The following is a 27020-nucleotide window of genomic DNA, read 5'->3' on the forward strand; positions in this document are numbered from 1 at the left end:
TTCAAAAAATTTTTAATGAGCATGTATTGCTTTAACAATTAGATGGGAAAAATAAAGATCTGAAAAGGTGAGAAAGAAAATCATTAAAAAGTATAGCCTAAAAAAATTTTTTTTCATTTCACTGACATTGGTACATTTCAATGACATTGCAGAAAAGAATGTATTTTTGTGAATTGTGTAGTATTATGAAAATACAGTGTATCAAAGATTTTAAAGTCTCTGATCTCTCTTCCTTATTTAGAATTAATAAGTCTGATGCCGTTAGCTGTGCTTAGTTTCAGAATTTTATTTTAAAGGGATTTCTATGGCACAACATAATGTCTGTGGTACTCTTAACTGAAAACCACTTACAATGACCAAATTTTAACAATTTTTGTAATTAGCTTTCATTAAACTTTCCTAAAAATAGAGAAAGTCCACATTCTATACCATTTTGAATTTATTTTCTTACATTTTCAAAATAATTTATTGTAAAATGTTAGTTTCAAGGATAATTTATGAGGAACCATAAAACAACTAGAATTCTTTATAGTAAAATCGAGGATAAGAATCACTTTTGCAGGATGAAAATTTATCAAAAGGTATAAGTGGATTATAAAAATATCTTGTCAATCTGATGAATTTAAGGGCACTTTAAAAGTTGTCTAGTTAAATTACTGCAGATATGACATGCTTCTTGAAATCCAGTCTGTAAGTGTGAAGCCAATGATTTCTTCCTGCTAAAAGCTAACAATAATTTATCTGAAAAATCCATGAAACATTTTGGTTTCTTCATAGGGTTTGATTTCTTCATAAAGATTCTTTAATAAGTTGGGCTAATCTCTGGAAGGCCTGAAATAGAAAAGAGATAAGAATTAGCAAAATTAGGATGCTACTTAGGAAAAGTCTGTGATAATTTAAAAAATTTAAATGAAGAATATTCATCTTTGGTTTAGATATGGCAATTACAAGTCAAATTTAACATCAGGTTTATCTGGGTAGGATGCCATCAATGTCCACTAATATATATAGAGATAAGCATATCAGATTCCCAGGACTTTTGTTTGTTTTTATAGCCCTCGAGATCATTGTTTTCCATTTTTCCCACAACACAAATTATTTTTTCATATAATCTCACCTGCATATGCATTCTATACCATTTCAATTGTCTAACTTTATTCATATATAAAAGCAGAGGTAACTTATGAAAAGCATATTTAATGATATGAGAAAACAAATAAATAGAGAACATGAAGAACTAATCTATCTGCAAGGGCAAGTAGACCCTTCTCAAGGTTAATGGCACTGTTCAATTTATACCTCTTCTATTTAGACCCCCAAACATGCAGTCCTTAAGAACTCATTTCTTTGCTTCTTGTTATTTTGGCTAAACCCAGACTTGTAATTAATTTAAGAATATTATTGTATTTGACTCTTGCTGATAAATTTTTCTTCACAGAAAGGGACTAATGGCTTTCATGAATGTGTGCTGAATTTAGCTCAGACTAATTCCATGTAGGGAGAAAAGAAGTTTTCTTCATAACTTGTTAGGAACTTGCCAGCATGGTTCAGCAAGTCTGAAAACAGTTCATGAAGATGATGAAATTTAACTCCAACTTGGTCTCATGCCTTTGTCTATTTGCTGCCATTAAAGTGTGTCTTTTAATAGCAATTCATGAATTTTCAAATGATACCTGTTTTTCAGAAACCCAAGAGGACATTAAACAATGTTGTAACTCACAAAAGGAACACATGCACCAAAAACCAGAATTGATATCTAGTGTTACTCTGAAGAGAAAACTGTACTCACCACATCCATCTCTTCTGGAGAAGCTGAGGAGAAGGACGCTCTAAAGTAAGGGCTAGGAGCTGAGCTATCAACGTAGAAAATATTTCCAGGAAGCATTAATATCTAAGAGAATTAATGGAAAATAAGTGAATTACTCGAAGAATATATAGGTAGATCCAATCTCAGAGAGGGGAAAGACTTTTTACATTTAAAAACAATTTAAAAAATCATGAGAAAAATCATTTTATGTAAAAAGTCTGTATGTCCTAATGAAACAAAACTATACAAAAGCAAAGAATCTGGAAAAATGTTTACAGTAAATACGGCAAATGCTCCCTCTTCTCCATCTAAAGAATATAACACTAAATAAAGAATCTAAAGAATAAAACACTAAAATTCTAGCTTTGATGGGCAAAAAACAGCTTATAAAAGAAACAGAAATGGTAATAAACATGAATAAATGGTAAACCAACTAGGAAAGTAACATAAATTCAAACAATGAGAGGCCATTTTTAAGTTATCAAATTTGGAAGTGGCTTTTAAGCAGGGACTTGGATGGTAAGTAGGTGTTGGCAGAACAAAAAGTGGGTAAAGAGTATTTTAGGGAGAGGAGAGTGTAATGGCCTTGAGATGGGAAGAAAATTGGTTCTTCAGCTGAAGAACTGAAAGGAGGTAAAAATTTCAATTTATAGAGTGAATGAACTAAAAATGTGACGTATGTCAAGACAGTAGTGGGAACAACTGGTATTCGTGACGTGAGCACAGTGGCACGTGGCTCACCAAATGCGAACTCCATTCCCTATGTTTCCTGGTGCACAAATATATTCTGTTGCTCAGATTGTTTCTTGTTATGTATGGCCACATGATCGAATCCTATCCCATGGATGTGAAGTGATGCATGCCACTTCTAGGCCTTGCCCAGCGAAATAGTCCCCCGTGTGATCCATCACACTCTTTCCATTTTACAGTCATTGTGGAATCCATGCATTGAAGACTGAAGAGCAGTGAGAAGGAAAGAACCAGAGTCTCTAAATTGCTTGTTGGAACAGGGGTGGCTGAAGATCACATCTTTGAAAGTTTTATGTGAGTCAGAAATAAACTTCAGGTGTGGTAGGTCTTTGAGATTATTACATAGTACAATCACCAGCTCTGAGAGCATTCACTGCATTCACTGTTGTTACGTAGTGTCCATCTGCACACTGTCTACTAGAGTAAGGTGACTCAGGAGTGAAATGGTTTGGGGCATTCTGGGGAAGAGATTTCAAGGCAGATGATAGATTTCTGTCTTGATTAATAATCAAATGAAAATCATCATTTCGGGGCGCCTGGGTGGCTCAGTGGTTTAAAGCCTCTGCCTTCGGCTCAGATCATGATCCCAGGGTCTTGGGATCGAGCCCCGGGTGGGGCTCTCTGCTCCGCAGGGAGCCTGCTTCCTCCCCTCTCTCTCTTGCCTGCCTCTCTGCCTACTTGTGATTTCTCTCTCTCCGTCAAATGGATAAAATCTTAAAAAAAAAGAAAAGAAAAGAAAAGAAAATCATCATTTCTCTCAATATAGTGGAAAATACTGGGGTGTATATTACAAGCAAGGAGTTGTAAGAGAAGGGGGGAATAGTGAAAATCTCCTTGTAAGATGACCAGAATTGGGCTGAGGTTGTAGCTGTAAGGTTGAAGATTATTTAGAAAAAGTAAAGGTAAATGCAGCAGGATATATGGGACATATGGAGAACACTGAAAAAATGATGAGAAAGTCTGAGTTCTGTGTCCTTAGCACCTACCTCAGAGATACATACAAATAGCCACTTACCAAATGATCCTGATGATAATGGCATTGACAGAAAAGCAAAGAAAACATGAAACTGATTTATGATGCTAAAATGTATTTCTTTGAAATAAGTCAGTATTTACAGAGTACCTACTGTGTAGAATTAGTAGGATTAGAACAATGAGTAAAGCAGGAGTCTTGCCCTCAAGTAAGATGGTTAGAGAGGATGTATGACTTGAAGTCCAGGTAGTCAGCTCCCAGGCCTGTCCCAGGTCTGACCTCTAGACATCAATTTTCTAGCATCCACACTACCTCATCTCTTATGCACTAGCACGGTCCTGTGCCAGTGCCAACACAACCTGCTCGCTTGTACTTACTGCTTCAAAACAAAAGGGAAACATATCTTAGTTTACAAAAGACTGGCAAACATGACAGAAGCATTATTTCATGGAGAAAGGATACTCTGTTAGGTAAATTGGACAGCTACATGGGAAAATATTTAGATTTTCCATACTAGTTAATGCCTCTGAATAACTAAGTAGATTTAAGTACAAAAGGAGAGAACGAAAAGCCTAGAAGAAATCCTTACAGCCCAATTTTAGGTGAAAATAACAGGATACAAACTTTTCTGTGTAATTTTAACCACGGAAAATAACTGCACAGCCAAAATACTACATATAGACAAGCTCTTCAAGGAAAATATACCACAATGGCCACAAAATTGGGGTGGTGAAATAATGGGCTACTTAAACATTTTTCATTATACTGTCATGAATTTTCCAAGTTTGCTAGCATGCTTTACTTACTTAAATCAGAGGAAAAAACCCTCTGCTCTTAGCCATTAAACTAACTGGTAGCTGAGATGAATGACTGTATTTCCATTAATGTAGACCAGAAGAAGAATGATATAACTCAAAAATCTATTTTTATTTTAACAATGAGATAATAATATTAGAAATATAAGATAAATAAATATGAGATAACATCTGATATTAAAATATTATGGGTTGGGATAGAAGGCAATGATAAATATCTCTCTTCATTTTTATTTTAAGTGAAAAATCACTTTAAAGAAGTATAATCCCCCCCCTTACCTCTTTCTTAATGGCTTTTTCTTCAATCAGTTGTTTTACATCAGAAATGCCCTTAATTTTAACCCATAAAAACATTCCAGCAGTAGGAACATTCCATTCTGCCAAACCTACAAACCAAAAAAGAGAATAAATATATGCTAAAACCACTTTAGATGATATCAAATATATCAATTAATGCATAATTGCAGTAACTGTCAACTAGTATGTCCAAAAAAAGTTCCTTTGGGGATATCATTTTTAAAACATAGAATTTAATGAATTGAAGTTCTGAGTTTATTTAAAAAATAAGAGACTAGGGGTGACTGGGTGACTCAGTCAGTTAAGTGTCTGCTTTCAGCCCAGGTCCAGCAATCAGTCCCATACCTGTCTCTCTGCTCATTGGGGAATCTGCTTCTCCCTCTCCCACTATCCTGGCTTATGTTCCCTCTCTAGCTGTCTCTTTCTCCATCAAATAAATACACACAATCTTAAAAAGAGAGAGAGAGAGAGAGAGAGAGAGAGAGAGACTGGGATGAAGGGAGAGAGGGAGACTCTTGTATATATTTCCAATTTTAGTCAGTCTTAGGGTAGTGCAAGGATTCTAAGGCCTGTGTCTACTTCCCTTAGTTAGAACCATACTGAAGCCAACTATAGCTCTTTCAATTATAGGAGAAGATTCTTCGATTCCTTCCAGATTCTTCCAGTGCTTCAATAAACTCTGTCATTTATACAACAGTTTTGAAGTCTGATGGATTAGAGTTTTTATCAGAATATAGTTGATTATGAAAAGAAGTACTTAAAATGCAATCATACCAGAAGTATTTGTAGGCTTTATGTTTCACTGGGTATTAGGATAAAGAAACCAAGAAGGAAGGACAATTATTTTAAAACTTGCTTTTGATTAGAATCTGTTCTTTTTTTTTTTTAATTTTATTTATGTATTTGACACAGAGAGACAGGGAGCACAGCAGGAGTAGCATTAGGCAGAGGCAGAGGGAGAAGCAGGTTCCCCACTGAGCAGAGAGCCTGACACAGGGGTTCTATCCCAGGACCCTGGGATCATGACTTGAGCCGAAGGCAGATGCTTAACTGCCTGAGCCACCCAGATGCCCCTGGAACCTGATCTTTAATGCCACTGTACAAAGTGGTAGAATAGTACTCTTATTAAAAAGGTAATTCTCTATTTACCAGGAATTTATAAGGAACAAGATATGACAGAAATAAGGAACTGATTTTTTTGTTTACTGTTATTCACACCAAAAGCTTTTTTAATGATATAATTAAAACCACGTCGGGTGCCTGGGTGGCTCAGTGGGTTAAGCCTCTGCCTTCAGCCCAGGTCATGATCTCAGGGTCCTGGGATGGAACCCCCACATTGGCTCTCTGCTCAGTAGGAGGCCTGCTTCCTCCTCTCTCTCTGCTTGCTGCTCGGCCTACTTGTGATCTCTCTCTGTCAAATAAATAAATAAAATCTTAAAAAAGCACCCAACACATAATTCATTAATAGAAAATTAAATCTAAATCACCCTGCAATCAAATTAGCAATAAATACTATTAGATAAATGACACTAACAATTTGAATGCAAATAATTTATAATGAGAGAACTGCCTTAGGTTATACTATTAAAACAAAAGTCTTAGAAAATTGTTTGACAATTCCTCTGCTGTTTGGGGGAAAATTTGAAGTAACTCTAAAACCTTTGAGTATAGCTATCATTTAGCTTTAAGTTATGGCCAGCTGATTTTTAGACTAAAAGTTCTTTTTTCCCCCCTTTCAGCCACAAATTCTTTGTAGCAGACAGGTAAAGTAGAGATAGGCAGAACAGTGACAGGGTTTGCAGACTATTACTTCTGAGGGTGACAGTACTTGACAAGAATACTCCTGCACTCTTGTTTCTCTTCTCCCAAGATTATTAACAATGACTATGCAGTGTTCACCCCCCACTCGTCAAAGTGCTGGTGTCTATCAACAGGGCAGGATGGATATTCCACTCACCACTTAACCATTTGTTTGCAGCTGCCACTATTGCATCCTTCTGGTTCATATAGAAATCAGCAACCCTAGAAAAGGAAACAATGAAAAGCATGTGTTTAGTTCACTGACTGAAGACACCAGAAGGCTCTGGAGTTCAGTCTGTAAGAATCTTGTTTTCTATCTTGATTAAAATGTTGAATGCTTGAAAAATGAATAGAGCATGTTTATTTGATTGTTTGGTGGCAAAATTTTTACCATTGCATTTTTTCCTTCATTTTGGAATAATCCTAATGAAAATTAATACAGGGAAGCCAATATCTATGTAAAATATGGAAGCTAACATGCAATACCTGTCTACATGAACCAGGAAACCCTCTTCTCCCCACTGGTGTAGAAGCTGTGAGATCAGAAGCTAAAAGAGATAAGACAATAACAAATGTTATGGTTTGGTCTCTAAATGTTTTTTGTTTTTTTCTTTTTTTGCCAAATATAAAAAGCAAATCACTCCTGATTACCTGTAAACCACAAGAAAATATAACAAACTGAACCAAGATTTACACAGTGATTTATAATAAATGTTAATTAATAACAGTGACAATAAAATAATAAATATTTATGTAATACTTGCTATGGGCAGAAACTACTGTAATATATTAATACATTTTAATTTAATTTTTGTAATAACCTTATTAGGCTATTATTTCTATTTTACTGATGAGGAAACCAAGGCACAAGGGTTAAATGAACGTTCCCAAGGTCACACAGTTAGTGAGAGACAGAACCTGGATTCAAGTTAGACTGTCTAGCTCCAGATCCATACTATTAGTTGCTATACTATATCGCTTCTCTAAATTTGTTAAAAAATACATAGTAGATATGTGTTGTGTAACATTTTCAGTGATTTTTCTATATAAAATGGAAGTTCTAAATACTATAGATGGATAGTGAAGTTTTGTTGATAACAGGCACAAAAAATATGGGAAAAAACCCCTAAATTGATAAGACATGGGGACATCTTTATGCTACAAAGTAACGGTAGGTTAATTAAATTCTCATCTGCCTTTCTTTTTTTTTAAGAGTTTATTTATTTATTTGACAGACGGAGATCACAAGTAGGCAGAGAGGCAGGCAGAGGGTCGGGGGGAAGCAGGCTCCCCACTGAGCAGAGAGCCTGATGCGGGGCTCCATCCCAGGACCCTGGGACCATGACCTGAGCCGAAGGCAGAGGCTTTAACCCACTGAGCCACCCAGGTGCCCCATCTCATCTGCCTTTTAGAGTAAACATCTGTGGTATTTTATCTTCTAATACAGTCCATATCGAACACAAGATTCTGGATCAGTGATTTCTCTCCCTGCCACCTTCACTCAGTCTTACATGCTAACATCTATTTTCTATTCTGATTGCTTAAAAAAAAAAAAAGAAAAAGAAACCCAAACCCTCCTATTTCTGACATTGTCCTTACCTGTGTAAAAGTGCTGGGGTGCATGGTTGAGACTTGTGTGTGAAAAACAACTCTCTCTATCAAGGATTTTGGACCAGTTATAAACCCTATTCTCAGCCTACACAAAAAGAGAAAAGGCACAAGACAAATTCTGTATTAACAATTAATAGATGTCACTTTACTGATTTCATTAGGAAGATAGTTGTGACCTGGGGACAAATGGGCCTAGACAATTAAAACATTCTAATAAAACTAGCTACTTGTTATTTAAAATCCAAATTTAAATGTACATTTAAAATGGAATACAAGTCTGACCAAGTATTTTGAAATGTGTTCTTTTATATATGGAACTGAAAACCTGACCAGACCCACTACAACTTTAGATTAACACCCAAATACCTTTGATTATTGCAGATGGATAAAGAAAGAAAAGGCATATATTAAAATTAATAATCAAACTGATATTTTAAAGTAAGTAGGAATACTAGCATCTTAAATGAGAAATATTTGGACTAAAAGACACTCAGGTATAGTCTGTCTTTTTTAGATCTGGCCATAAATTAAGACACAAAGCCTTACCCAGAGGAGAGGACTTTTGAAAAAGAGTCCGTTCTGATGACACGCCCATCAACGTCCATGGAAAGAAATGTTGGTGCCCGGGGCTTAAAATGGAAAAAATACATATTGTTTGTTTGAGAACTCTGTTAAGTGACTGTGTAATTATTTTGTGTAGGGAATGGAGAGGGTGTAGATTCCAACAGCAGTAACACAACCATCATTTCTGTTACCTTAGTCTCAACCTTTAAAATGGAATAAGAAACTGAGATGCACGTTTTTTAGTGAGTACCTGCTTAGCTTTGCTGCTTTTTTGCCAAAAACAAAGAAGAGTTTACTCATTTGCTTAAGATGTTATTATTAGAAATTTAGGGAAACCTCAAATAGGCCCTCCTAAACTCAAAGGTTGAGATCCAGGATTAACAGATTTAGAGGAAGGATTTAAGAAAAACTCATTTGGATTAGATCAAAATGAAGAGGGCCAGCAGCATTCAGGGTTGCTTCAAGAGAGAATGATGATCCTTAGAACAGCTAGAAAGATAAAACAAGATGAGAAATGTAGTCAATCTGCAATATGGACTTGAGTATTTACTTCAAAAATAGATGCATACAGCAAAGTAGTTCCAGGTCATGTGGAGGGTAGGGAGTAGGTAGGTAGATGTGATAGTTGGCAAAATATACAGAAAAATCAAGTGTTTTTGTTCTTTTTCAGTAGATTTAAAGGGAGCACTGAATCCAAGCAGATGTTCTCCCTGAGAGCAAATGAAGACAATGTCTGATTTTGAAGATATCAGTGGGAGTCTATGCCACAACTGCTGTCTATTAGGAGACAGAGATCATGAAAAGTGGCATATATAGTGAAAAAGAACCTAAAAATCCATTATTCTGTAGGTAAGATCCAGGCCTTCGGTGACAGAGATGCTAAATACATGGCATTCTGCCGGTTAACGCAGAATGGACACTGCTAACTGAGCACGGCTATCTTTCTCCTTTAGATCCTTGTCAGACATCATTCCAGTAAGCCACTGCCAAGAGACTATAGTTCCCAAAATGGAACCTCCTTCACATCCCTGGTATGATGTTTAAAAAACCATGCACTAGAATCTGGAGTTTGAGAAGACTATCAGCCCTGACTCACTCTGTTTGACCAAATGCATGGTATAGAGCACTACTATTTTAAAGGTAAGTTGTTTCTGGAAAGAGCAGTAATACCAGACATGACAAGTATTAATTCCATGATAAAACTGAAAGACTAAAGATTGGAGTGGTAGCAAATTATTAATAATTTTACTTATTTTCAATGTAAAGATAGATTAGCTCCTACTTCAAAACCAGGCTAAACTCAAGTCAGTGTAATAACTTACATGTTTATCTTCTAATCGTGAAATAAGTTCACATCATCACTTACCTTGCTGAACTGGAGAAAATAGTAAGGATCATCTTCTATGATGAGGAAATCATATTTTCTTGCGAGCTAAAAAAGGTTGAGGTAGTATATTTAATTCTTAAGGACCATCTAATCTGAAAATCACTTGGAATCATAATTCTTTGTATTCATTCATTCATTCACTCACTCATCCATTCATTCAAGAAGCTACTGAGTGCCTTTTGTCCTAGACAATGAAGATAAAGAGATGAACGAGGCGCTCACTGAAGGCTCTTCTCACGGAACTTAAATTCAGGGTTCTGGGAAAGACAATATACGTAAGCCAATGGACAATGAAGAGAAGAAATACTACACAGGAGGTTTTAGGGGCTGGGAAGGGTGATAAACAGGGTGATGTGTGTGTGTGTGTGTGTGTGTGTGTGTGTGAGAGAGAGAGAGAGAGAGAGAGAGAGAGATTGGGTAGCTGTTTCAGTCTGAATCATTGGGAAGCCCTTCCTGACAAGATAACACAAGAGCTCAGAAGGACAAAGTGGCCTGAAGCAAGAAGACGATAAAATAAGAGATGACAGGGTCTGAGATTAGACTACCAGGTCAAACAGCTTTGTGGAGCAGATGAAGGAATTTGGTTTTATTTTAACTGCAAAGGGAATCCACTAGAGGACTGTAAACAGGACCACAACACTGGCTTTACCTTTATATTTGAGGGGGGTGGGGAAGGATGTGACTGGCTGCTTGTGAAGAATGACTGGCTGGAGATGGAGAAAGGAGTGCAGCCGGGGTCCAATGAGGAAACTATCCTCATAGCCCAGTGAAGGAAGGTGGTGGTTGGGAAGACCATGGTAGTAAGGGCAAAAAGAGAGAAACAGGTGGATTTGGATCCATTCGGTAGTGGAGTCCACAAGATGGATTAGATGTAGGGGGTGGTGGGGGGAAGAGAAGAGAAAGAGAGGAGTAAAGGGTCACTGTTCATAGAGGCACTATTTACAGAGATGGGGAATGTGAGGGGTTGGGATTGGAATTGGGTGCGGCTGGACTAAATCGAGAGTTCTATTTGTTCATGGTAGGTTGGAAATATCTATTAGACATTCATGGTGGATATTGGAAACAGAAGCTGGATGGAGAAGTTGGAGTTCAGGGGAAAGGCATTCCTATTATTTAGAATGGAATTTATAGCCACAGAAACGGATGAGACTATCTGGGGGTAGTATGCAAATAAGAGGAGAACGCAGGACAGAACTCTGGAATGTGAAAAATAAGACAACACTTTGACACACACAGACACACAAAAATGAGTGGAAGAAGCTATTTGAAATCTTCCTTTATGATTCTACTGCACATTCTATATAGTTTAATATATCTTTGGTACTTATATTAAAAAGCTATTAGTAGCAAAAGTCTAGGGAGCACAGTAAGGTACATAAAAGAGAATTTACTAAAGGCACATTTCTCTTATTTTTCAAAGATTTTTGTACTGTTAGGTATGTGTTTGATATTTTAAAAAAATGTTTGCTATGAAAAGTTAGACATCATAGTCACATACCTAAAAGATATTTGACAAAAGAGCATGCCTCTTATTTTTAAAGAATTTCTTTGTAACCTAAAATGCTAAGGAGTAGGAAAGAGAAGAGAGAGGATGAAAACATAAAAATAAAATAATGAAAATCAAACTTGGGGTTTGATTACATAAACTCATAAAATTTAACAGTAGGTCAAAAATGCCATTTCTTTTTTATGAAAATATCAATTAAGGGAAAAAAATCTCACAGTTAACCAAGGATGGAGTAATTTCTTGTGTTCCAATTTATTAGGACCCTTGGGCATAGATGACTTCTTTTTATATTAAAAATTATCTTCCTTGTAATAATAAAAAATAAGAAATGGAACTTGCACAGTACTCTTCTCAAAGGTCAAAAATAAACAAGGACATACCCACAGAACATATTTTTTTAAAATACCTCATAGATTTCCTTCTTGCGGTTACTTGTTAATGAGTTTCCAGTAGGGTTGTTGCCATTTGGGACAATGTAAAGACATTTGGGGGTGTTTTTTTTAGGGTTCTTTGACTCCTCTGGTTTCCATTTGGAAAGGACTTCTTTGAGGGAGGCCGGAATCATCCCATATTCATCACTGGCGACATTAATGATGTTGCAGCCCAGTGGCTTCAGCTGTTGAGCACAAATAAAAAGACCAAGATTCAGACATGATTACAGAGTGTGTCACTGGTTCTTCTACTAACCAAGGATGTTACCATTTATACCCTTTAATGTATAAACCTGCAGTCATCTCTACACTCAAAGGCTTGAGGTGGTCTAGTCTCATTTCATTGTTGCCCTGGGGTAGATTCCATTATCGTTCAAAAATATCCCCCGTCAGTTCCCATACTTCCTTGCTCATAGGTCAGGATTGGCCATATGTCTCGCTTTGGCCAGTAAATTGTAAGCCGAAGGGATGTGTGTTTCGTCCAAGCAGAAGTTTTAAAATCCAGCTTTTGGTTCTGTTCCCTTTTCCCTTTGCTCTAAGACCAGCAATGCTCCAGACAGAGGTTGCTTCTATCAGCCTGGGGCTTGGTATGGAGATGTCTGTCGTGGAAGAGAGCAGCAGCTGCCTTTTGGTCGATATGTAGTATGTGGGAGAAAGAAACTTTCTAGCCATAAGCCATGGAGACTGGGGTGGTTTGTTACAGTGCATAACCTAGCCTCTGACTGAATTTTCATTAGAATTATGATCAGAACTGGTTCCAAAAGAGATGTGTATTAACAATTTTTTTTGGACAATGTTGAACATAGAAAGCATCTTTTATGTTAATACCTAAAATACTTATAAGCAGAGGTGATATTCAAAATATTTAACAGGTGATACAGCACAGGCACATCAGAAACAGTACCTGACCGGAAAAGAGTCCTGGGGTCCCCTGCATTAATTCCGTATCATGGGAAGTTCTGGGTGGTCTTAGGAGTGGGGCCAGGGAAGCCAGGGTGGTGATGGGCACAGAGGGGAACAGGGCAGCAGCTTACCAAGGTGTATGGAAGTATTTTGTATTTACCAAAGGCTAAGCCTGAAATCACAAAGAGTGGCCTTGCTTATAGACATAATTTTATAAAAATCTTGTGGAATCTTATTCTTGGATGAACATAAAGAAAAAAAATGGAACTTTAGAAAGAATAATTTGAGTGAGGTTCTCAGAAGAAAAATTTTTCAAAGGTAAGCAGACACTCTTTTAGCAGTCAAATGTGGAAATATGTACTAAGTGGGAATAATCCATACAACTTTATGACAAAGGTAAAAGTTCTTAGGCTGAGGAAACACATCTACCATGATTAAACAAAGTAATATTGGGCCATGAAATAAACACATTTTCCTTACTAGCAAATCTCCTCATAGCCTGGCACACAGTTTCTGTCTGGGTATGTGGAAACGTCTGTGCGTGCATGCGTGATGCTGATCACACAGACACTGGTTTCAGATTCATAGACATTACATAAAGAGTTTAGTAAAGTAGTTAGTATCAGATTGAAATTAGTATCCAATCATTAAGAAGAAGCAATTATTTTACTTTAGTTTTTTATTGTGGCAAATAGATATGACAAAAATTTTGCTTTCTTCTTAAAAGACTTTACTTGAGAGAGAGCAAGAGAGAGCATGGGTTAGGGGGAGAGAGGGCGGGAGAAGTAGACTCCCTGCTGAGTGCTGAGCAGGAAGCCCCACACAGGGCTTGATCCCAGGATCCCAGGATCATGACCAAAGGCAGACACTTCATCAACTGAGCCACCCAGGCGCCCTTCAAATTTTGACATTTTTAAGTGTACAGTTCATGACATTAATCACATTCACAATATGTGCATCAGTGCACTACTGACTTCCGAAACTTCTCTTCACCAAAGAGAAACCCGTTAAGCAGTAACTCCTCTTTTCCCCCTGTCTCTGGGCCCCAGTAACCTCTAACTTACTGTCTCTGTGACTCTGCCTATTTTAGATTTAAGAAACAAATACATGGAGTAATACATTATTTGTTGTATTGTGTCTGGCTGCTTTCAGTTGGTGTAATGTTTTCAAAGTTCACCCATGTTGAAGTGTGTGTTAAGACTTTGTTCCTTTTCATGGCTGAATAATATTCCATCATATGTATATGCCACAGTTTATTTATTCACTCACCTGTTGATGTACATTTGAGTTGCTCCTACCTTTTGGCTATTATGAATAATGCAGCAATGGACATTTGTGTACAATTATCTGTTTGAGCTCCAATTCTCAATTCTTTTTGGGTATATACTTGGAGTTGAACTAGTGAGTCAGATGGTAATTCTAAGTTTAATATTTTGAGGAACTGACAAACTGTTTTTCCACTGTGGATGTACCACTTTACATTTCCACCAGCAACACCAGATTCAGTAACACTTGTTACGTTACATAAAAGAAGTAGCTATACTAGTAGATTTAAGGCAGTATCTCACTGTGTTTTTGATTTGCATTTCTCTAATGACTAATGATGATGTTGAGCATCTTTTCTGTGCTCACTGGCAACCTGAATATCTTCTCTGAAGACATGTCTATTCAAGACTTTTGCCCACTTTTAAAATAGGTTCTTTTATTGTTGTTATTGTTATTGAGTTGTAGAAGGTCTTTATATATTCTGGATATTAAATCCTTACCAGATATATGACTTGCAAGTATTCTCTCCCATTCTGTAGGATGTCTTTTCACTTTCTTCATAATGTCCTTCAGGGCACACAAGTTTTTAATTTTTGATGAAGTCCAATATCTATTTTTTGTTCTTTTTGCCTGTGTTTTTGGTGCCATATCTAAGAATTTAGTGCCATATCCAAGGTCAGGAAGATTTGCCTTTATGTTTTCCTCTAAGCTTTTATAGTCTTAGCTCTTACATTCAGGTCTTTGATCCATTTTGAGTTAAACTTTTATATGGTCCAAAGGCCTAATTTCTTTCTTTTGCATGTGAAAATCCAGTTGTCCCAGAACCTTATGTTGAGGAGATTACTTTTTCTGTATTGAATAGTTCTGGTACCCTTGTCGAAATAAAATGACCACGGATGTGTGGGTTTATTTCTGGACTCTCAATTCTATTGCACTGGTCTATATGTCTGTCCTTGTACAAGTACCACACTGTTTTGATCAGTAGAGCTTTGAAGCTGGCTTTGAAATTAGGAAGTGGGAGTCCTCCAACTTTGTTGTTCTTTTTCAAGACTGTTTTGGCTATTTGGATTCCTTCCAGTCCCATATGAATTTGACAACTGGCTTTTCTATTTCTGCAAAAAAGTCTACTGGAATTTGATAGGGACTGTTTTGAATCTATAGTTTGCTTTGGTAGTATTGATATCTAAACAATATTAAGTATTCCAATTGATGGACAGGTGATGTTTTCCCATTTATTTGGGTCTTCTTCAATTTCCTTGATCAGTGTTTTATAGTTTTTAATGTACAACTCTTTTACCTCCTTTCTTAGATTTAATCTCAGATATTTTATTCTTTTGGCTGCTATTATAAATGGAATTGTTTTCTTAATTTCCTTTTTGGATTGTTCACTTGGAAAAGCATTTTTTTATAGTATCAATTTCATCTCTCCTTAGGAGTTTTGAGAAAATCTGCCTTTCATTAAGACTAGCTAATAGCTTTCTATTATTAATTGTTTAAGATAATATTAAACTTACGCCAGTACCATGCTGTCTTGGTGATCACAGCTTTGTAGTAAAGCTTGAAATCAGGCAGCGTGATGCCCCCCATTTTATTTTTGTTTTTCAACATTTCCTTAGCGATTCGGGGTCTCTTCTGATTCCATACAAATTTTTGGATTATTTGCTCCAGCTCTTTGAAAAATACCGGTGGAATTTTGATCGGAATGGCATTAAAAGTATAGATTGCTCTAGGCAGTATAGACATTTTAACAATGTTTATTCTTCTGATCCAAGAGCATGGAATGGTCTTCCATCTTTTTGTGTCTTCTTCAATTTCTTTCATGAGTGTTCTGTAGTTCCTCAAATACAGATCCTTTACCTCTTTGGTTAGGTTTATTCCCAGGTATCTTATGGTTCTTGGTGCTATAGTAAATGGAATCGATTCTCTAATTTCCCTTTCTGTATTTTCATTGTTAGTGTATAAGAAAGCCAGTGATTTCTGTACATTGACTTTGTATCTTGCCATGTTGCTGAATTGCTGTATGCGTTCTAGTAGTTTGGGGGTGGAGTAGACCAGTGGAACAGAGTATAGAGCCCAGATACGGACCCTCAACTCTATGGTCAATTAATCTTCGACAAAACGGGAAAAAATATACAGTGAAAAAAGACAGTCTCTTCAATAAATGGTGCTGGGAAAACTGGACAGCTATATGTAGAAGAATGAAACTCGACCATTCTCTTACACTGTATACAAAGATAAACTCAAAATGGATAAAAGACCTCAATGTGAGACAGGAATCCATCAGAATCCTGGAGGAGAACATAGGCAGTAATCTCTTCGATATCAGCCACAGCAACTTCTTTCAAGATATGTCTCCAAAGGCAAAGGAAACAAAAGCGAAAATAAACTTTTGGGACTTCATCAAAATCAAAAGCTTCTGCACAGCAAAGGAAACAGTCAACAAAACAAAGAGGCAATCCACGGAATGGGAGAAGATATTTGCAAATGATAGTACAGACAAAAGGTTGATATCCAGGATCTATAAAGAACTCCTCAAACTCAACACACACTAAACAGACAATCATATCAAAAAATGGACAGAAGATATGAACAACACTTCTCCAATCAAGACATACAAATGGCTATCAGACACATGAAAAAATGTTCATCATCACTAGCCATCAGGGAGATTCAAATTAAAACCACATTGAGATATCACCTTACACCAGTTAGAATGGCCAAAATTAGCAAGATAGGAAACAACGTGTGTTGGAGAGGATGTGGAGAAAGGGGAACCCTCTTCCACTGTTGGTGGGAACGCAAGTTGGTGCAGCCTCTTTGGAGAACAGTGTGGAGATTCCTCAAGAAATTAAAAATAGAGCTCCCCTGTGACCCTGCAATTGTACTACTGGGTATTTACCCCAAAGATACAGAGGCAGTGAAAAGAAGGGCCATCTGTACCCCAATGTTTATAGCAGCAATGGCCACGGTTGCCAAACTGTGGAAAGAACCAAGATGCCCTTCAATGGACGAATGGTTAAGGAAGATGTGGTCCATATACACTATGGAGTATTATGCCTCCATCAGCAAGTATGAATACCTAACTTTTGTAGCAACATGGACGGGACTGGAAGAGATTATGCTGAGTGAAATAAGTCAAGCAGAGAGAGTCAATTATCATATGGTTTCACTTATTTGTGGAGCATAACAAATAGCATGGAGGACAAGGGGAGTTAGAGAGGAGAAGGGAGTTGGGGGAAATTGGAAGGGGAGGTGAATCACGAGAGACTATGGACTCTGAAAAACAATCTGAGGGTTTTGAAGGGGCGGGGGGTGGGAGGTTGGGGTACCAGGTGGTGGGTATTATAGAGGGCACGGATTGCATGGAGCACTGGGTGTGGTGCAAAAATAATGAATACTGTTATGCTGAAAATAAATAAAAAATAAATTAAAAAAAACAATAAAATAAACAATAAAATAAAAATAAATAAAATTAAAAATTAAAAAAAAGATAATATTAAACTTGACAAAAAAAGAGAATCTGTGAAGTTAGAATCAGCAGAGCATAAAGATCACCTCATTCACTGCCCTATCTTTTTTTTTTAAAGATTTTATTTATTTATTTGACAGAGAGAGATCACAAGTAGACAGGGAGGCAGGCAGAGAGAGAGGGAAGCAGGCTCCCTGCTGAGCAGAGAGCCCGATGCGGGACTCGATCCCAGGACCCTGAGATCATGACCTGAGCCGAAGGCAGAGGCTTAACCCACTTAGCTACCCAGGTGCCCTACCCCTCTACTTTAAGCTAGGTGTTAGATGACAACTGAGAGTAACTCTGGGCACCTGAAGTGATGGGTAGTGCTTTCCTTCCTTAGGGAGTCAGGAGTCAGGTAAAGGCTCATGGCTAGGAAGTTCTTATATTGAGTTGAAATAGCTTCCCTTTGGTTCCAGGCCTATGAACCTAAGGACCTGCACAAATCAGTCCATGGCTACCCTAAAGTACTGTGCCCCAGAACATCCTACTTGTCAGTGTTGTGTTCTCACTAGGGCAAAGCAAAGCTGGATGACCAGCTTCCTCCTTCTGGACATTATAGTCCCATTAATTTAACACTGGAGTGGAAAGTCCTAGTTACACCATATTGGCTTACAATTATATTAAATTGACATATAACATGACTATACTTAGACGTATGGTAACAAAAGTAAAGAAAAAGTTAAGTTTTTGTAAATGAAGTTGCATGTCACATGAAATATTAAGAAAGCTGGATGTGATTTCGCACAGCTTAATTTCAACACCTACACTTTTAGATTTTATAAAAAGAAATGTATAAAGCAGAGGGTATATTTAACATATTTTGCAAACATCATTTAAGATTCTCCTATTTACAGATGGAAGATACTATTTTATTTTTCCACAGACAGAGAATTTTAAAGGTGTAATGTTTTATTTATTAAAAGAGAGCTGCATTTTATAAAAATGTGTACTCACAGCTTGAAGTGTTCCTGAATAAACAGGTTCATTTAGGAGGACATTATCTCCAGGATTAATGATCATTTCAAACACCTAACAAAAGAAGCATAGGTTAGTTTGGATAGTATTGTTTCCATTCTTAGATCCCTTATTCAGTTTGAGGATTCTAGGATTCTACAGTAGGAATTGGCAAATTTTCAGTGAAGTACCAGATGGTACATATTCTGTGGGCCATAATATCTCCATTGCAACTATTTATCTCTGCCTCTAGAGTGAGAAGGCTGAGAAAGACAATATACAAACCAATAGGTGTGGCTGAGTTCCCATAAATCTCTATTTATAAAGTCAGATGAGGGCTGGATTTGGCTCTCAAGCCACAGTTTCTCAAACTCTGTTCTAGGGTAAGATAACTGGTTTGGCTCGTAAAATTCATATATTTCTTTTATTCCTTCTTTGAAAATGCATTGAATATTTACTGTAAGTCAAGCCTGTGTATGGTATGGAGACAAAATGATGAGCTTAGCAACATGGTTCTTATCCTCATGGAGCTACTCGTCCAATGGGAAAGCTAGACACTAACCAAATAATTAATCAATTAAGTGTATATTTAAAAACAATGACAAGTGCTGTTAAGTATAGATGCAGAGGTTTTAAGGGCTCATTGTAGGAGGGGTTGGGCATTTGGGGACTTCGGGGGATCCGGGAAGGCTTCCTTGAGAAGTGATGAGTTGGTACAGAGGATCACAATAGGTACATTTTGAGAAACTGAAAGAATTCAGTGGCTTGAAGAGGAAATGTAAAGAGGAGGGTAGAGTGAGATCAGACAGAAGTAGGCAGAGAGACACCAGGCAGACGTTTAAGCCGCATGAGGCGAGTAAGAATATCAGGTAGAGGCTGGGAAGGGGGAATCAGATTATCAGATATTCCTGTTGGGAAGCTCATTCTGGCTTCATTATGAAAGAATGAAAGGTGAGTGGGAATGTATGTGTAAAGTCTAGGGAAGCCTGAGGATTATCTGGGACCCTCCTGCTGCAATTTTGGGGAGAGATATGGGTATATAGCCTGACAGACAGTGATGATGGAACTGGAGAGGAGAACTGAGAAATACTTAGGAAATCCAAACCAACAGAACACAATTACGGATTACAGGGGAGTGACGAAGAGGAGGCACGAAGAATGACTCCTAGACTTCTGGCCACAGAGCTAGACAGATGAGGGAATGATGCTGTTTACTGAAAAACAGAACCACAAACTCTCAGAGAGAGGGACAAGGTGAGGAGGGTGTTTTGGTTTGAGATGCCTTTAAAACATTCTGTCATGGCACCAGGTAGACAGATGGGACACATGGATTTGGAAGGAGCTTGGAAGTTACTAGCATAGGATCAAGCACATGGGTGTGAATGGAGACACCCAGGGAGAGTTCATGGGTTCAGGGGAGAAGAGTTTTGAGGATGGAGCCTTGAGGAACTCTGATAAATGATGGATGTGCAGAGGGGGAGGACACTGCAAGGGCAGGGCAAACTGGGCCAATGAGGTATTGGGAGAAGCAGAGAAGAGTGTTTCAGAAGAGAAGATCAACAATGTGAAACATATTTAGAGGTTAGATAAGACAGGTTCCACAAATCTTAAGAGATTTTGCAGACAAGATGATCTAGACCATAGATACTTCTCTCCTCAATCAAACGGGGGGTCCATTATAATGAAATCTTACATAATTGATGGCATCATCTTTTCTTTCCTTGTGGTGTGTCACAATCTTCAGTTCAAGCCTCTCCTTCCTATCATTTTAACAACCTGCATCTCATGACAACAGTATGGGCATCAACTGAGATAGATATTCGGGCTTTTGCTTCCAATTTGGTCTATAAAGTTCCCTTCACCTTTTCCTCATGAGCTTTTGGCATTTTATGACAAACAGCATCCTCCTCCGAAATGTTTCTAAGTGATTCAGGCTTTAGAGGACATCCTAGGACCAAACAAATTACTTGGGTGGCATGTGTATTGTCAGTAAATCAAATGAAAGTCTAATCACATATATTTTCCATGTCAGTTGGGGAACATGAAAATGTCAAATATTCTAAATGAAAAGAAGGACTGTTTATTATCTGGTAGCACTGTTTAATAGAGGTAGACAGAGACACAGGTGCCTAACATAACATCTATCTTAGAGAACAAAGTGGAAGGAATAGTAGACCAGATTCCCTTGAAGGCCTCTGTAATAAGCACGTCTGTAAGTAAATGAGTTATTGGTGTTTCTGGCCATCTATGCTATCTTCCTTTGTGTTATGACAGATGTTGCAGCAGATAATGAAAAAATCATCTTGAGCATCGTTCTGAGAGAAAAGTTCATAGTTATACTTTTTAAAAAATAATTTAATTAAAAAGAACTTTTTTTCGTATTAATCTATAGAATCACGGATGTTTGTCTTCAAGCAAACACTCAAACAGTAGCTAATTCCCCCCCTTTCCCCAATTAAATACAAAAAGAGGGAGGAAAAATTATATTCTTATTACTTCAACACATTATTCTGTAAAAATAATTTAAAATTCACTAAAGCTAACTAGATTGCAGCTTTTACATTTTCCTAAAAAGAAAAACAAAGCTACTCTGGTTTAACATAAATAAGAGTCCTTTTTAGTCTAGCTGTGAAGACTGAATATAGAGAATCTTTAACTGGGACTAATTATTCATGAAAAGGAAAAGAAAAAAGAAACAGAAGAGACTGAGAACCACTGATACAGTCTCTTGTGAAAACTCCCCAGGGGTGGTTATACATCTGTGGGCTTGCTGGAACCCAGGAGAGAGGCAGATGGAATAAGAGAGAGAAAGGGAACTGGGGAGGTTGGGGGGAGGTGTGGCGATAACAGGAGAACTAACCTCGAGAGAAGTCAGGGACAGACACAGACCTAGATCTACAAAAGCACATCCGAGGAGACCAGATGTAAGCAGTGGTGAGCACAGGTGTTGAACTAAGCAGGCAGGCAAAGGAATAACATTTCCTCTCAGGAGTATCAGGACACACCTTCTAAAAATTTTTTAAAAAATCCTAGTGAAACTTCATAACTACATAAATCAAAATGTAACCTGAATCTCTGAGCCAGATGACATTAAGCGGTGCTCATTAATCTTCTGGTAGGACTTGAGTACTTCCTTAATGCAAATCTTGTTTTAATGACTCATAGTTCTGGGGCATTAACCACATGATCTACACTTAAGAAAAATCCGGTTGGTGAATGTCTTTAAGTTCCCCTTAAAACTCTACATAAAGACAAGATAGACTACCAGTAACTCATTAAACATGACCCTCTATGTTTAGGTGAGAAATGACTCTATTTATGAATATATTTGATTCTTAACGTGGGGTTCCCTTTCCTTTCAGTCTTACCTTGCAAAGACCATCTTGGCTGCCAGCTGTTATGCATATGTCCATCTGTCCTTGACTGCTTGGATAATTGATGGTGGGAGGATTATGTAATTTTACTTGTAACTGTTTTAGCCAGGACAACAGCTCTGGGATTCTAAAGCATAAAACGTACTTTTAAGTTTATAGTATTAAAAAACATAATAATTATAGTCAAGAATTAAATGGTAGCTTTATGCCAGGAACTTTATTCATTCAATTTAAAAATCCTCAAATGCTTTTTGCCAATATTAATAACGCTATTTAAAAGACAAGGCAACAGATTTAGAGATTAAGAAATTCACATAAAGTCAACCAGCTCAGATTAAATGAGCTGAGATATGAATCTACATCTATCTTATTACAAAGCCTCTTCTCTTTCTTGTACATTAGAGTACTCACTGCATAATCTATTCTTTGTTTTAGGAAAATTTCCCTAGGCTACCTAGAAGTTCAGTCTCAAGATCTTTGTATCATGGAAAGAAAGGCCTATTGTACATATTACATATAATTCATATATAAATAATGTGTTATATTTCAATATACTTTTCTTTCACAGAACAAAGAAGACTTTAATAAAGTATAATTTAATTTGTAGGCACTCCATACATTACCCTTTATCATTGGAAGAAGATCAGCTAAGGAAAGTCATAAAGCATGTGTTTCAGCTTGCTTTTAAGAAATTAAAGACATCTGGGGACACCCGGGTGGCTCAGTTGGTTAGCATCTGCCTTCAGCTCAGGTCCTGATCCTGGGGTCCTGGGATCCAGCCCAGGTTGGGCTCTGCTCAGTGGGTAGTTGGCTCTCCTTCTCCCTCGGCCCCTCCTCCCACTTGTTTTCTTTCTCCCTCTCTCTCAAATAAATAAAATCTTAGAAAATATTAAAGACATCTGAACAGAGGGCAATATTTTTGCATAAGGGGTCTGCAACTATTAAGGGAACACAATAATTACAAAATTTCTCCCAGAACTGCTGCTTCCTGGATTGTCCTTTTCTTTTCTCCTAACCTGCTTCTCTTCCCTTAGCAATCTCAATTTTTTTCCCAGTCTCAGCTCCAATGGTATTTCCTTTGACAAGCCTTCTCTGAGTCTCCCCATTATTTAAAGTCAAGCAGTCACTGAGGAGGAAGCATTTAATAAACCTGTTGCTCTTAATTAATCTTTGAAAACGCTGCCCCAAACCTTCCTACCTGTGGAATACCCAGTTAAAAATGACACGTTACTTTATCAGGGGGCCTTAGAATGTTGCTCGTGAAAATGAACCAACAAAATTATGTTATCTTTTGATAACTACCCAGCACTTTGAGAATACTGAAGTGCCCTCTTCATCATCTCTTCATCAAATTGGATGGGCTTTCCATTTTTTATGGTGATAACAGCAGTCTTAAAAGGGAACGTGTTGGAGTTTGGTGATCCAGTAGCCAAGGAGATGACTGATTTCGGTGCCTTTATCCGTATCTCAGCTGTAATACACACAGAAGAGAAGAGGAAACACTTTCACTGAAGACTTTCATAAACAGAGGTAGCTCAATATCTTGCATTATGATCAACGAAACTGTAAAGCTGAACAATTTCTACTTTAAGAAATTCTATTTTAAAATACTAGTCTAAAATAAACACATCAAGTTACTTTTTTCTGCACCTACCTCACTGGCGGAGGAACAAAAGAATGGAGATGCCCAACTAGGGCAGAGCAACGAGCAAGTTAAGCAAAGTTAAGCAGCGACAGAAAACCCTCCTCTCTTCCGTTTAGTGCCCACCTGCGCACCCGGCTTCAGGCCTTTCTCGCTGCTCTTAGGTTTCCCAGGCCCGCTCCACGCCGCCACATCTGCCCATGGTGCCTAACACCCACTCACCCTGCAGGAAGAGGCTTTCTAGAGGGCACCCCCTCTCTTCCCAGGAGGGGTCCTCCAACAGCCCGTGTCTCCGATGCTGCTCCGGCTACCCTCGCGCAGAGATACCCGATCCCCCGCCTTCTGCTCCCACCCAGTTCTCAGAGAACAAAGTGCGTCCCTGTTTCAGGTGCGCGGGAGGGCACCGCCGCTGGAGGCTCCGCGAGAACCCCCCACCCCCGGAGGAGGGGCGCCGGCGCAGGACTCACTCGCGACTCGGATGGCAGAGGGCGTTCTCGCTGCGCTCGTGGCGGTGAGGAACCGTGAGTAATTCATGTCTCTGACACTAGCGGAAAACTACAAAAACGAAATAGCGGCGTCCGGTCGTGCCTCCGAACTCTGGGAACGCCACTCGCTCGGACCCACCCCGCCGTCGAAACGCCCCGGCTGGAGGCTGCGCGCCGCGTCTGGGTCCCGAGCGGCCCCGGGGCTGCAGGCACACCGGCACGGGGCTCCGCAGACGCAGCGTCGCTCGCACTCGCGGCCCGCACCCCGCACCCTCGGGCGGCCCCCCGGGCGGGGGGCGGTGCAGGTCCCGCCTCGCTGGGGGCCTGTCTCGCCGGCTCCCGCCCCGCGCCTCAGCCTATGACCGCCAGCCCTGCGCCCCTCCCCACCGCGGGTGAACGTCCACCGCGCAGGGCGAGCAGGGTGATGGCCGGCCGCGAGGCTTTTGCAGGCCAGAGCCTGAGTCCGTTCAAAGCGGGCCCGACTCTTGACCTCGCAGCTGGGAGTCACCGCAAGAGAGGTCGGGTTGGCGTGGACGCCGGCCTGAGACCTCGCCGAAGAGCTAGTTGCCGGGGGCGGGGTGGGGGGGTGGGGGGGTGGGGGGGGAAGGAGAGGGGCGTGCCCCGGAAGTCTCCCGAGCCTAATCCTTGAGTGCCATCTGGTGGCTGCTTTCGTCTATTGCAGCAGGCTTCCTGAACTGCGTTTGGTCTGCTAGGCCAATTCCGTGCAGCTTGTGCTTACCTGGAGTCTTCTGGCGAAGGAGCTGGTGCGTCTCACCCCATAAAACACTGCTGTGTTTCATACTGACCTTTCCGAAAATACCTATAGCACTATCCCAGGAAGTCACCCAGGCGACCCAGATGATTTGCAACGATACTTTGTCCAAGATCTGAACATTTTAGAATGAGGAGGGGAGTGTTGAAACAAATTTTGGAAGAATCACTCTGAGGGTCTCCTCAAATTTTACTGTTTCCTCCCCTTGGATTTTCTGACTATTCATTATGGACATCAGTTAGATGTAGGACTTAGATTAATCTCTCGGGGTCACTAACACAGTTTTCCCTGTGAGCTCACAATGGGAGAAGATTTTGAGACAGCCCCTCTCTTTTATTCCTACATAGATATATGAGAGAGTTACTTATTTTTAACAAATTTTAACCTGGCTTCATTCATTCAGTAAACATTTATTGAATACATCCTGGATGAGTTTTGACATATTGTCAGAGGGCTCTCTTCTAGACAGAAATAGATTAGTCCAGTAGTCACTTCTATCCTTACCATGGTCCTGGCAACAAAAGGTTGAGATAACCCAGTGGAATCTTTATGCTGGCAGCTATATACCAGAAGGGTATTTCTGGTGTTAGTAAATCCCATCTGATGGTTTACACCTGCGTGTCTTTGGACAAGTTACTTTTTTGTGCATGAGTTTTCTCACAGAGTGGTCAGCAGGATTAAACCAAAGACTCCATATTAAGCACATGGGCACAGCACCTTCACATTTGTAAAAACACTTAATAAATGTTAGCTCTTATTATGAGTGGTTACAAAGTTTTTATATAAATACTCAGCCTCTAAAAATTTTTGGCTGGAGAAAGTACTTGGCAACTCTTAAGGCAAGTTGTGTCCTTAGTTAATTCATGAATACCTTAAGGATCTTTCTGAGATTGTCTATTTTAAAAAGCCTTGCCCCTGAATGTTTCTAGAAATTAGCTGGAGGAGCTCTAAATACATCTAAATAAAGTATAGATCTGGGTTGCGTATGAAATGTAACTAGAAATATTGGTGTTACTGGAGACTGCAGCTTCTTTTTGGCTCCAGTAAGTATGGTTCCCTCAGATGCTTAACAGAATCCTAAACTTCCCTTTGGTAGTAGGAAAGGGTAAAAACAGTCTGGAGTTTTGGGCTAAGAAAACATTCAAGACGAATTTTTGCAACCACATGCATGCACAGTTCTATGATTCTTATAGTATCTATTATATAGACCTTAATGGGATTCCTGGGTGGCTCAGTGGGTTAAGCCTCTGCCTTTGGCTCAGGTCATGATCTCTGGATTCTGGGATTGAGCCCAGCATGGGGCTCTCGGCTCAGCAGGGAGCCTGTTTCTCCCTCTCTCTCTGCCTGCTGCTCTGCCTACTTGTGATCTCTCTCTCTCTCTGTCAAATAAATAAATAAAATCTTTAAAAAGAACAGTGCAGGACTAGGCCCCCCTCACCCCCCATACCCACCCCATTAGTAGAATACAATTCCTGGAACCTGAACTAAAGAGATTTAAGGCCATCAAGTCATAAGATACAGGTTCTCAACCTTAAACACTTTGCTGAATTTTTTTTTTGTGGGGGGTTGCTGCCCTGGAGTTGGATAGGGGAGATGGCTGAGGGTGCTGATTGGAGTAAGTGGGGTGATAATTAAGGCCAGGTACAAGGGCAGAGAACCGTCCCTTGAGGGAGGTCTAAAGGGAATGTATAGGACTGTAGGATTATGTTCAGAAAACTCAAGGCAGAAAATGGTTACTGTGATGGGAAAGGGTCAGGCAAGAGTTAAGTTAAGTTAGGGGCTTACCTGACAATCAGAAGCTGGAAATAGATTGCCAACGAAATCAAACAGACCAGACTTTCAATTTGTCAAGAGTGACTGCAGAAGGAATTCTCCCGCAGGAGAAGGTTCACATCTCAGTGCTGCCTTTTGAAAGTCTTGGCGTAGGACTGCCTGTGGATAGAATTAAAGGGCACAGTTCTTCTGGACCCAGTTATTCTTTAAACATTTACTGAGTGCTTGCTCTGTGCTAGGAACTGTAACAAATTTAAAAATATAAGACAAGTCTAGAAGAGCAAGTGTTTGCTGGTTGAGGGGTTAGCATTTTCATATAATTCAACATCCGTAACTGATATATAAGCTGCTAAGGAAAGCAGAGAGAAGGTAGTGGCTCTTTCCAATGGACACAAGTT

The 27020-nt window shown here is 39.0% G+C and overlaps 1 protein-coding gene across 2 annotated transcripts; it reads right to left on the reverse strand.

Annotated features, from left to right (window-relative positions):
• Positions 1-784: 784 nt before the first annotated feature.
• On the reverse strand, positions 785-26739 carry AADAT (aminoadipate aminotransferase). 2 transcript variants are annotated; one of them, XM_032332217.1, is made up of 14 exons: positions 26635-26739; positions 24060-24147; positions 23253-23421; positions 21945-22077; positions 18577-18651; positions 11918-12127; positions 9984-10049; positions 8600-8682; positions 8042-8138; positions 6929-6990; positions 6600-6664; positions 4625-4731; positions 1790-1891; positions 785-831 (listed from the first exon to the last, which is right to left on the reverse strand). In XM_032332217.1, the coding sequence occupies exons 2-14, from the start codon at positions 24124-24126 to the stop codon at positions 790-792; spliced, it is 1278 nt and encodes a 425-aa protein (XP_032188108.1). In that variant the 5' UTR covers positions 24127-24147; positions 26635-26739; the 3' UTR covers positions 785-789. The 2 variants fall into 2 exon arrangements, with proteins under 2 accessions (XP_032188108.1, XP_032188107.1); XM_032332216.1 differs by lacking the exon at positions 26635-26739 and adding an exon at positions 24457-24535.
• Between the last annotated feature and the right edge of the window lie 281 nt (positions 26740-27020).

Source organism: Mustela erminea, chromosome 2, assembly GCF_009829155.1.
Source record: "Mustela erminea isolate mMusErm1 chromosome 2, mMusErm1.Pri, whole genome shotgun sequence".
NCBI classification, from domain to species: Eukaryota; Metazoa; Chordata; class Mammalia; order Carnivora; family Mustelidae; genus Mustela; species Mustela erminea.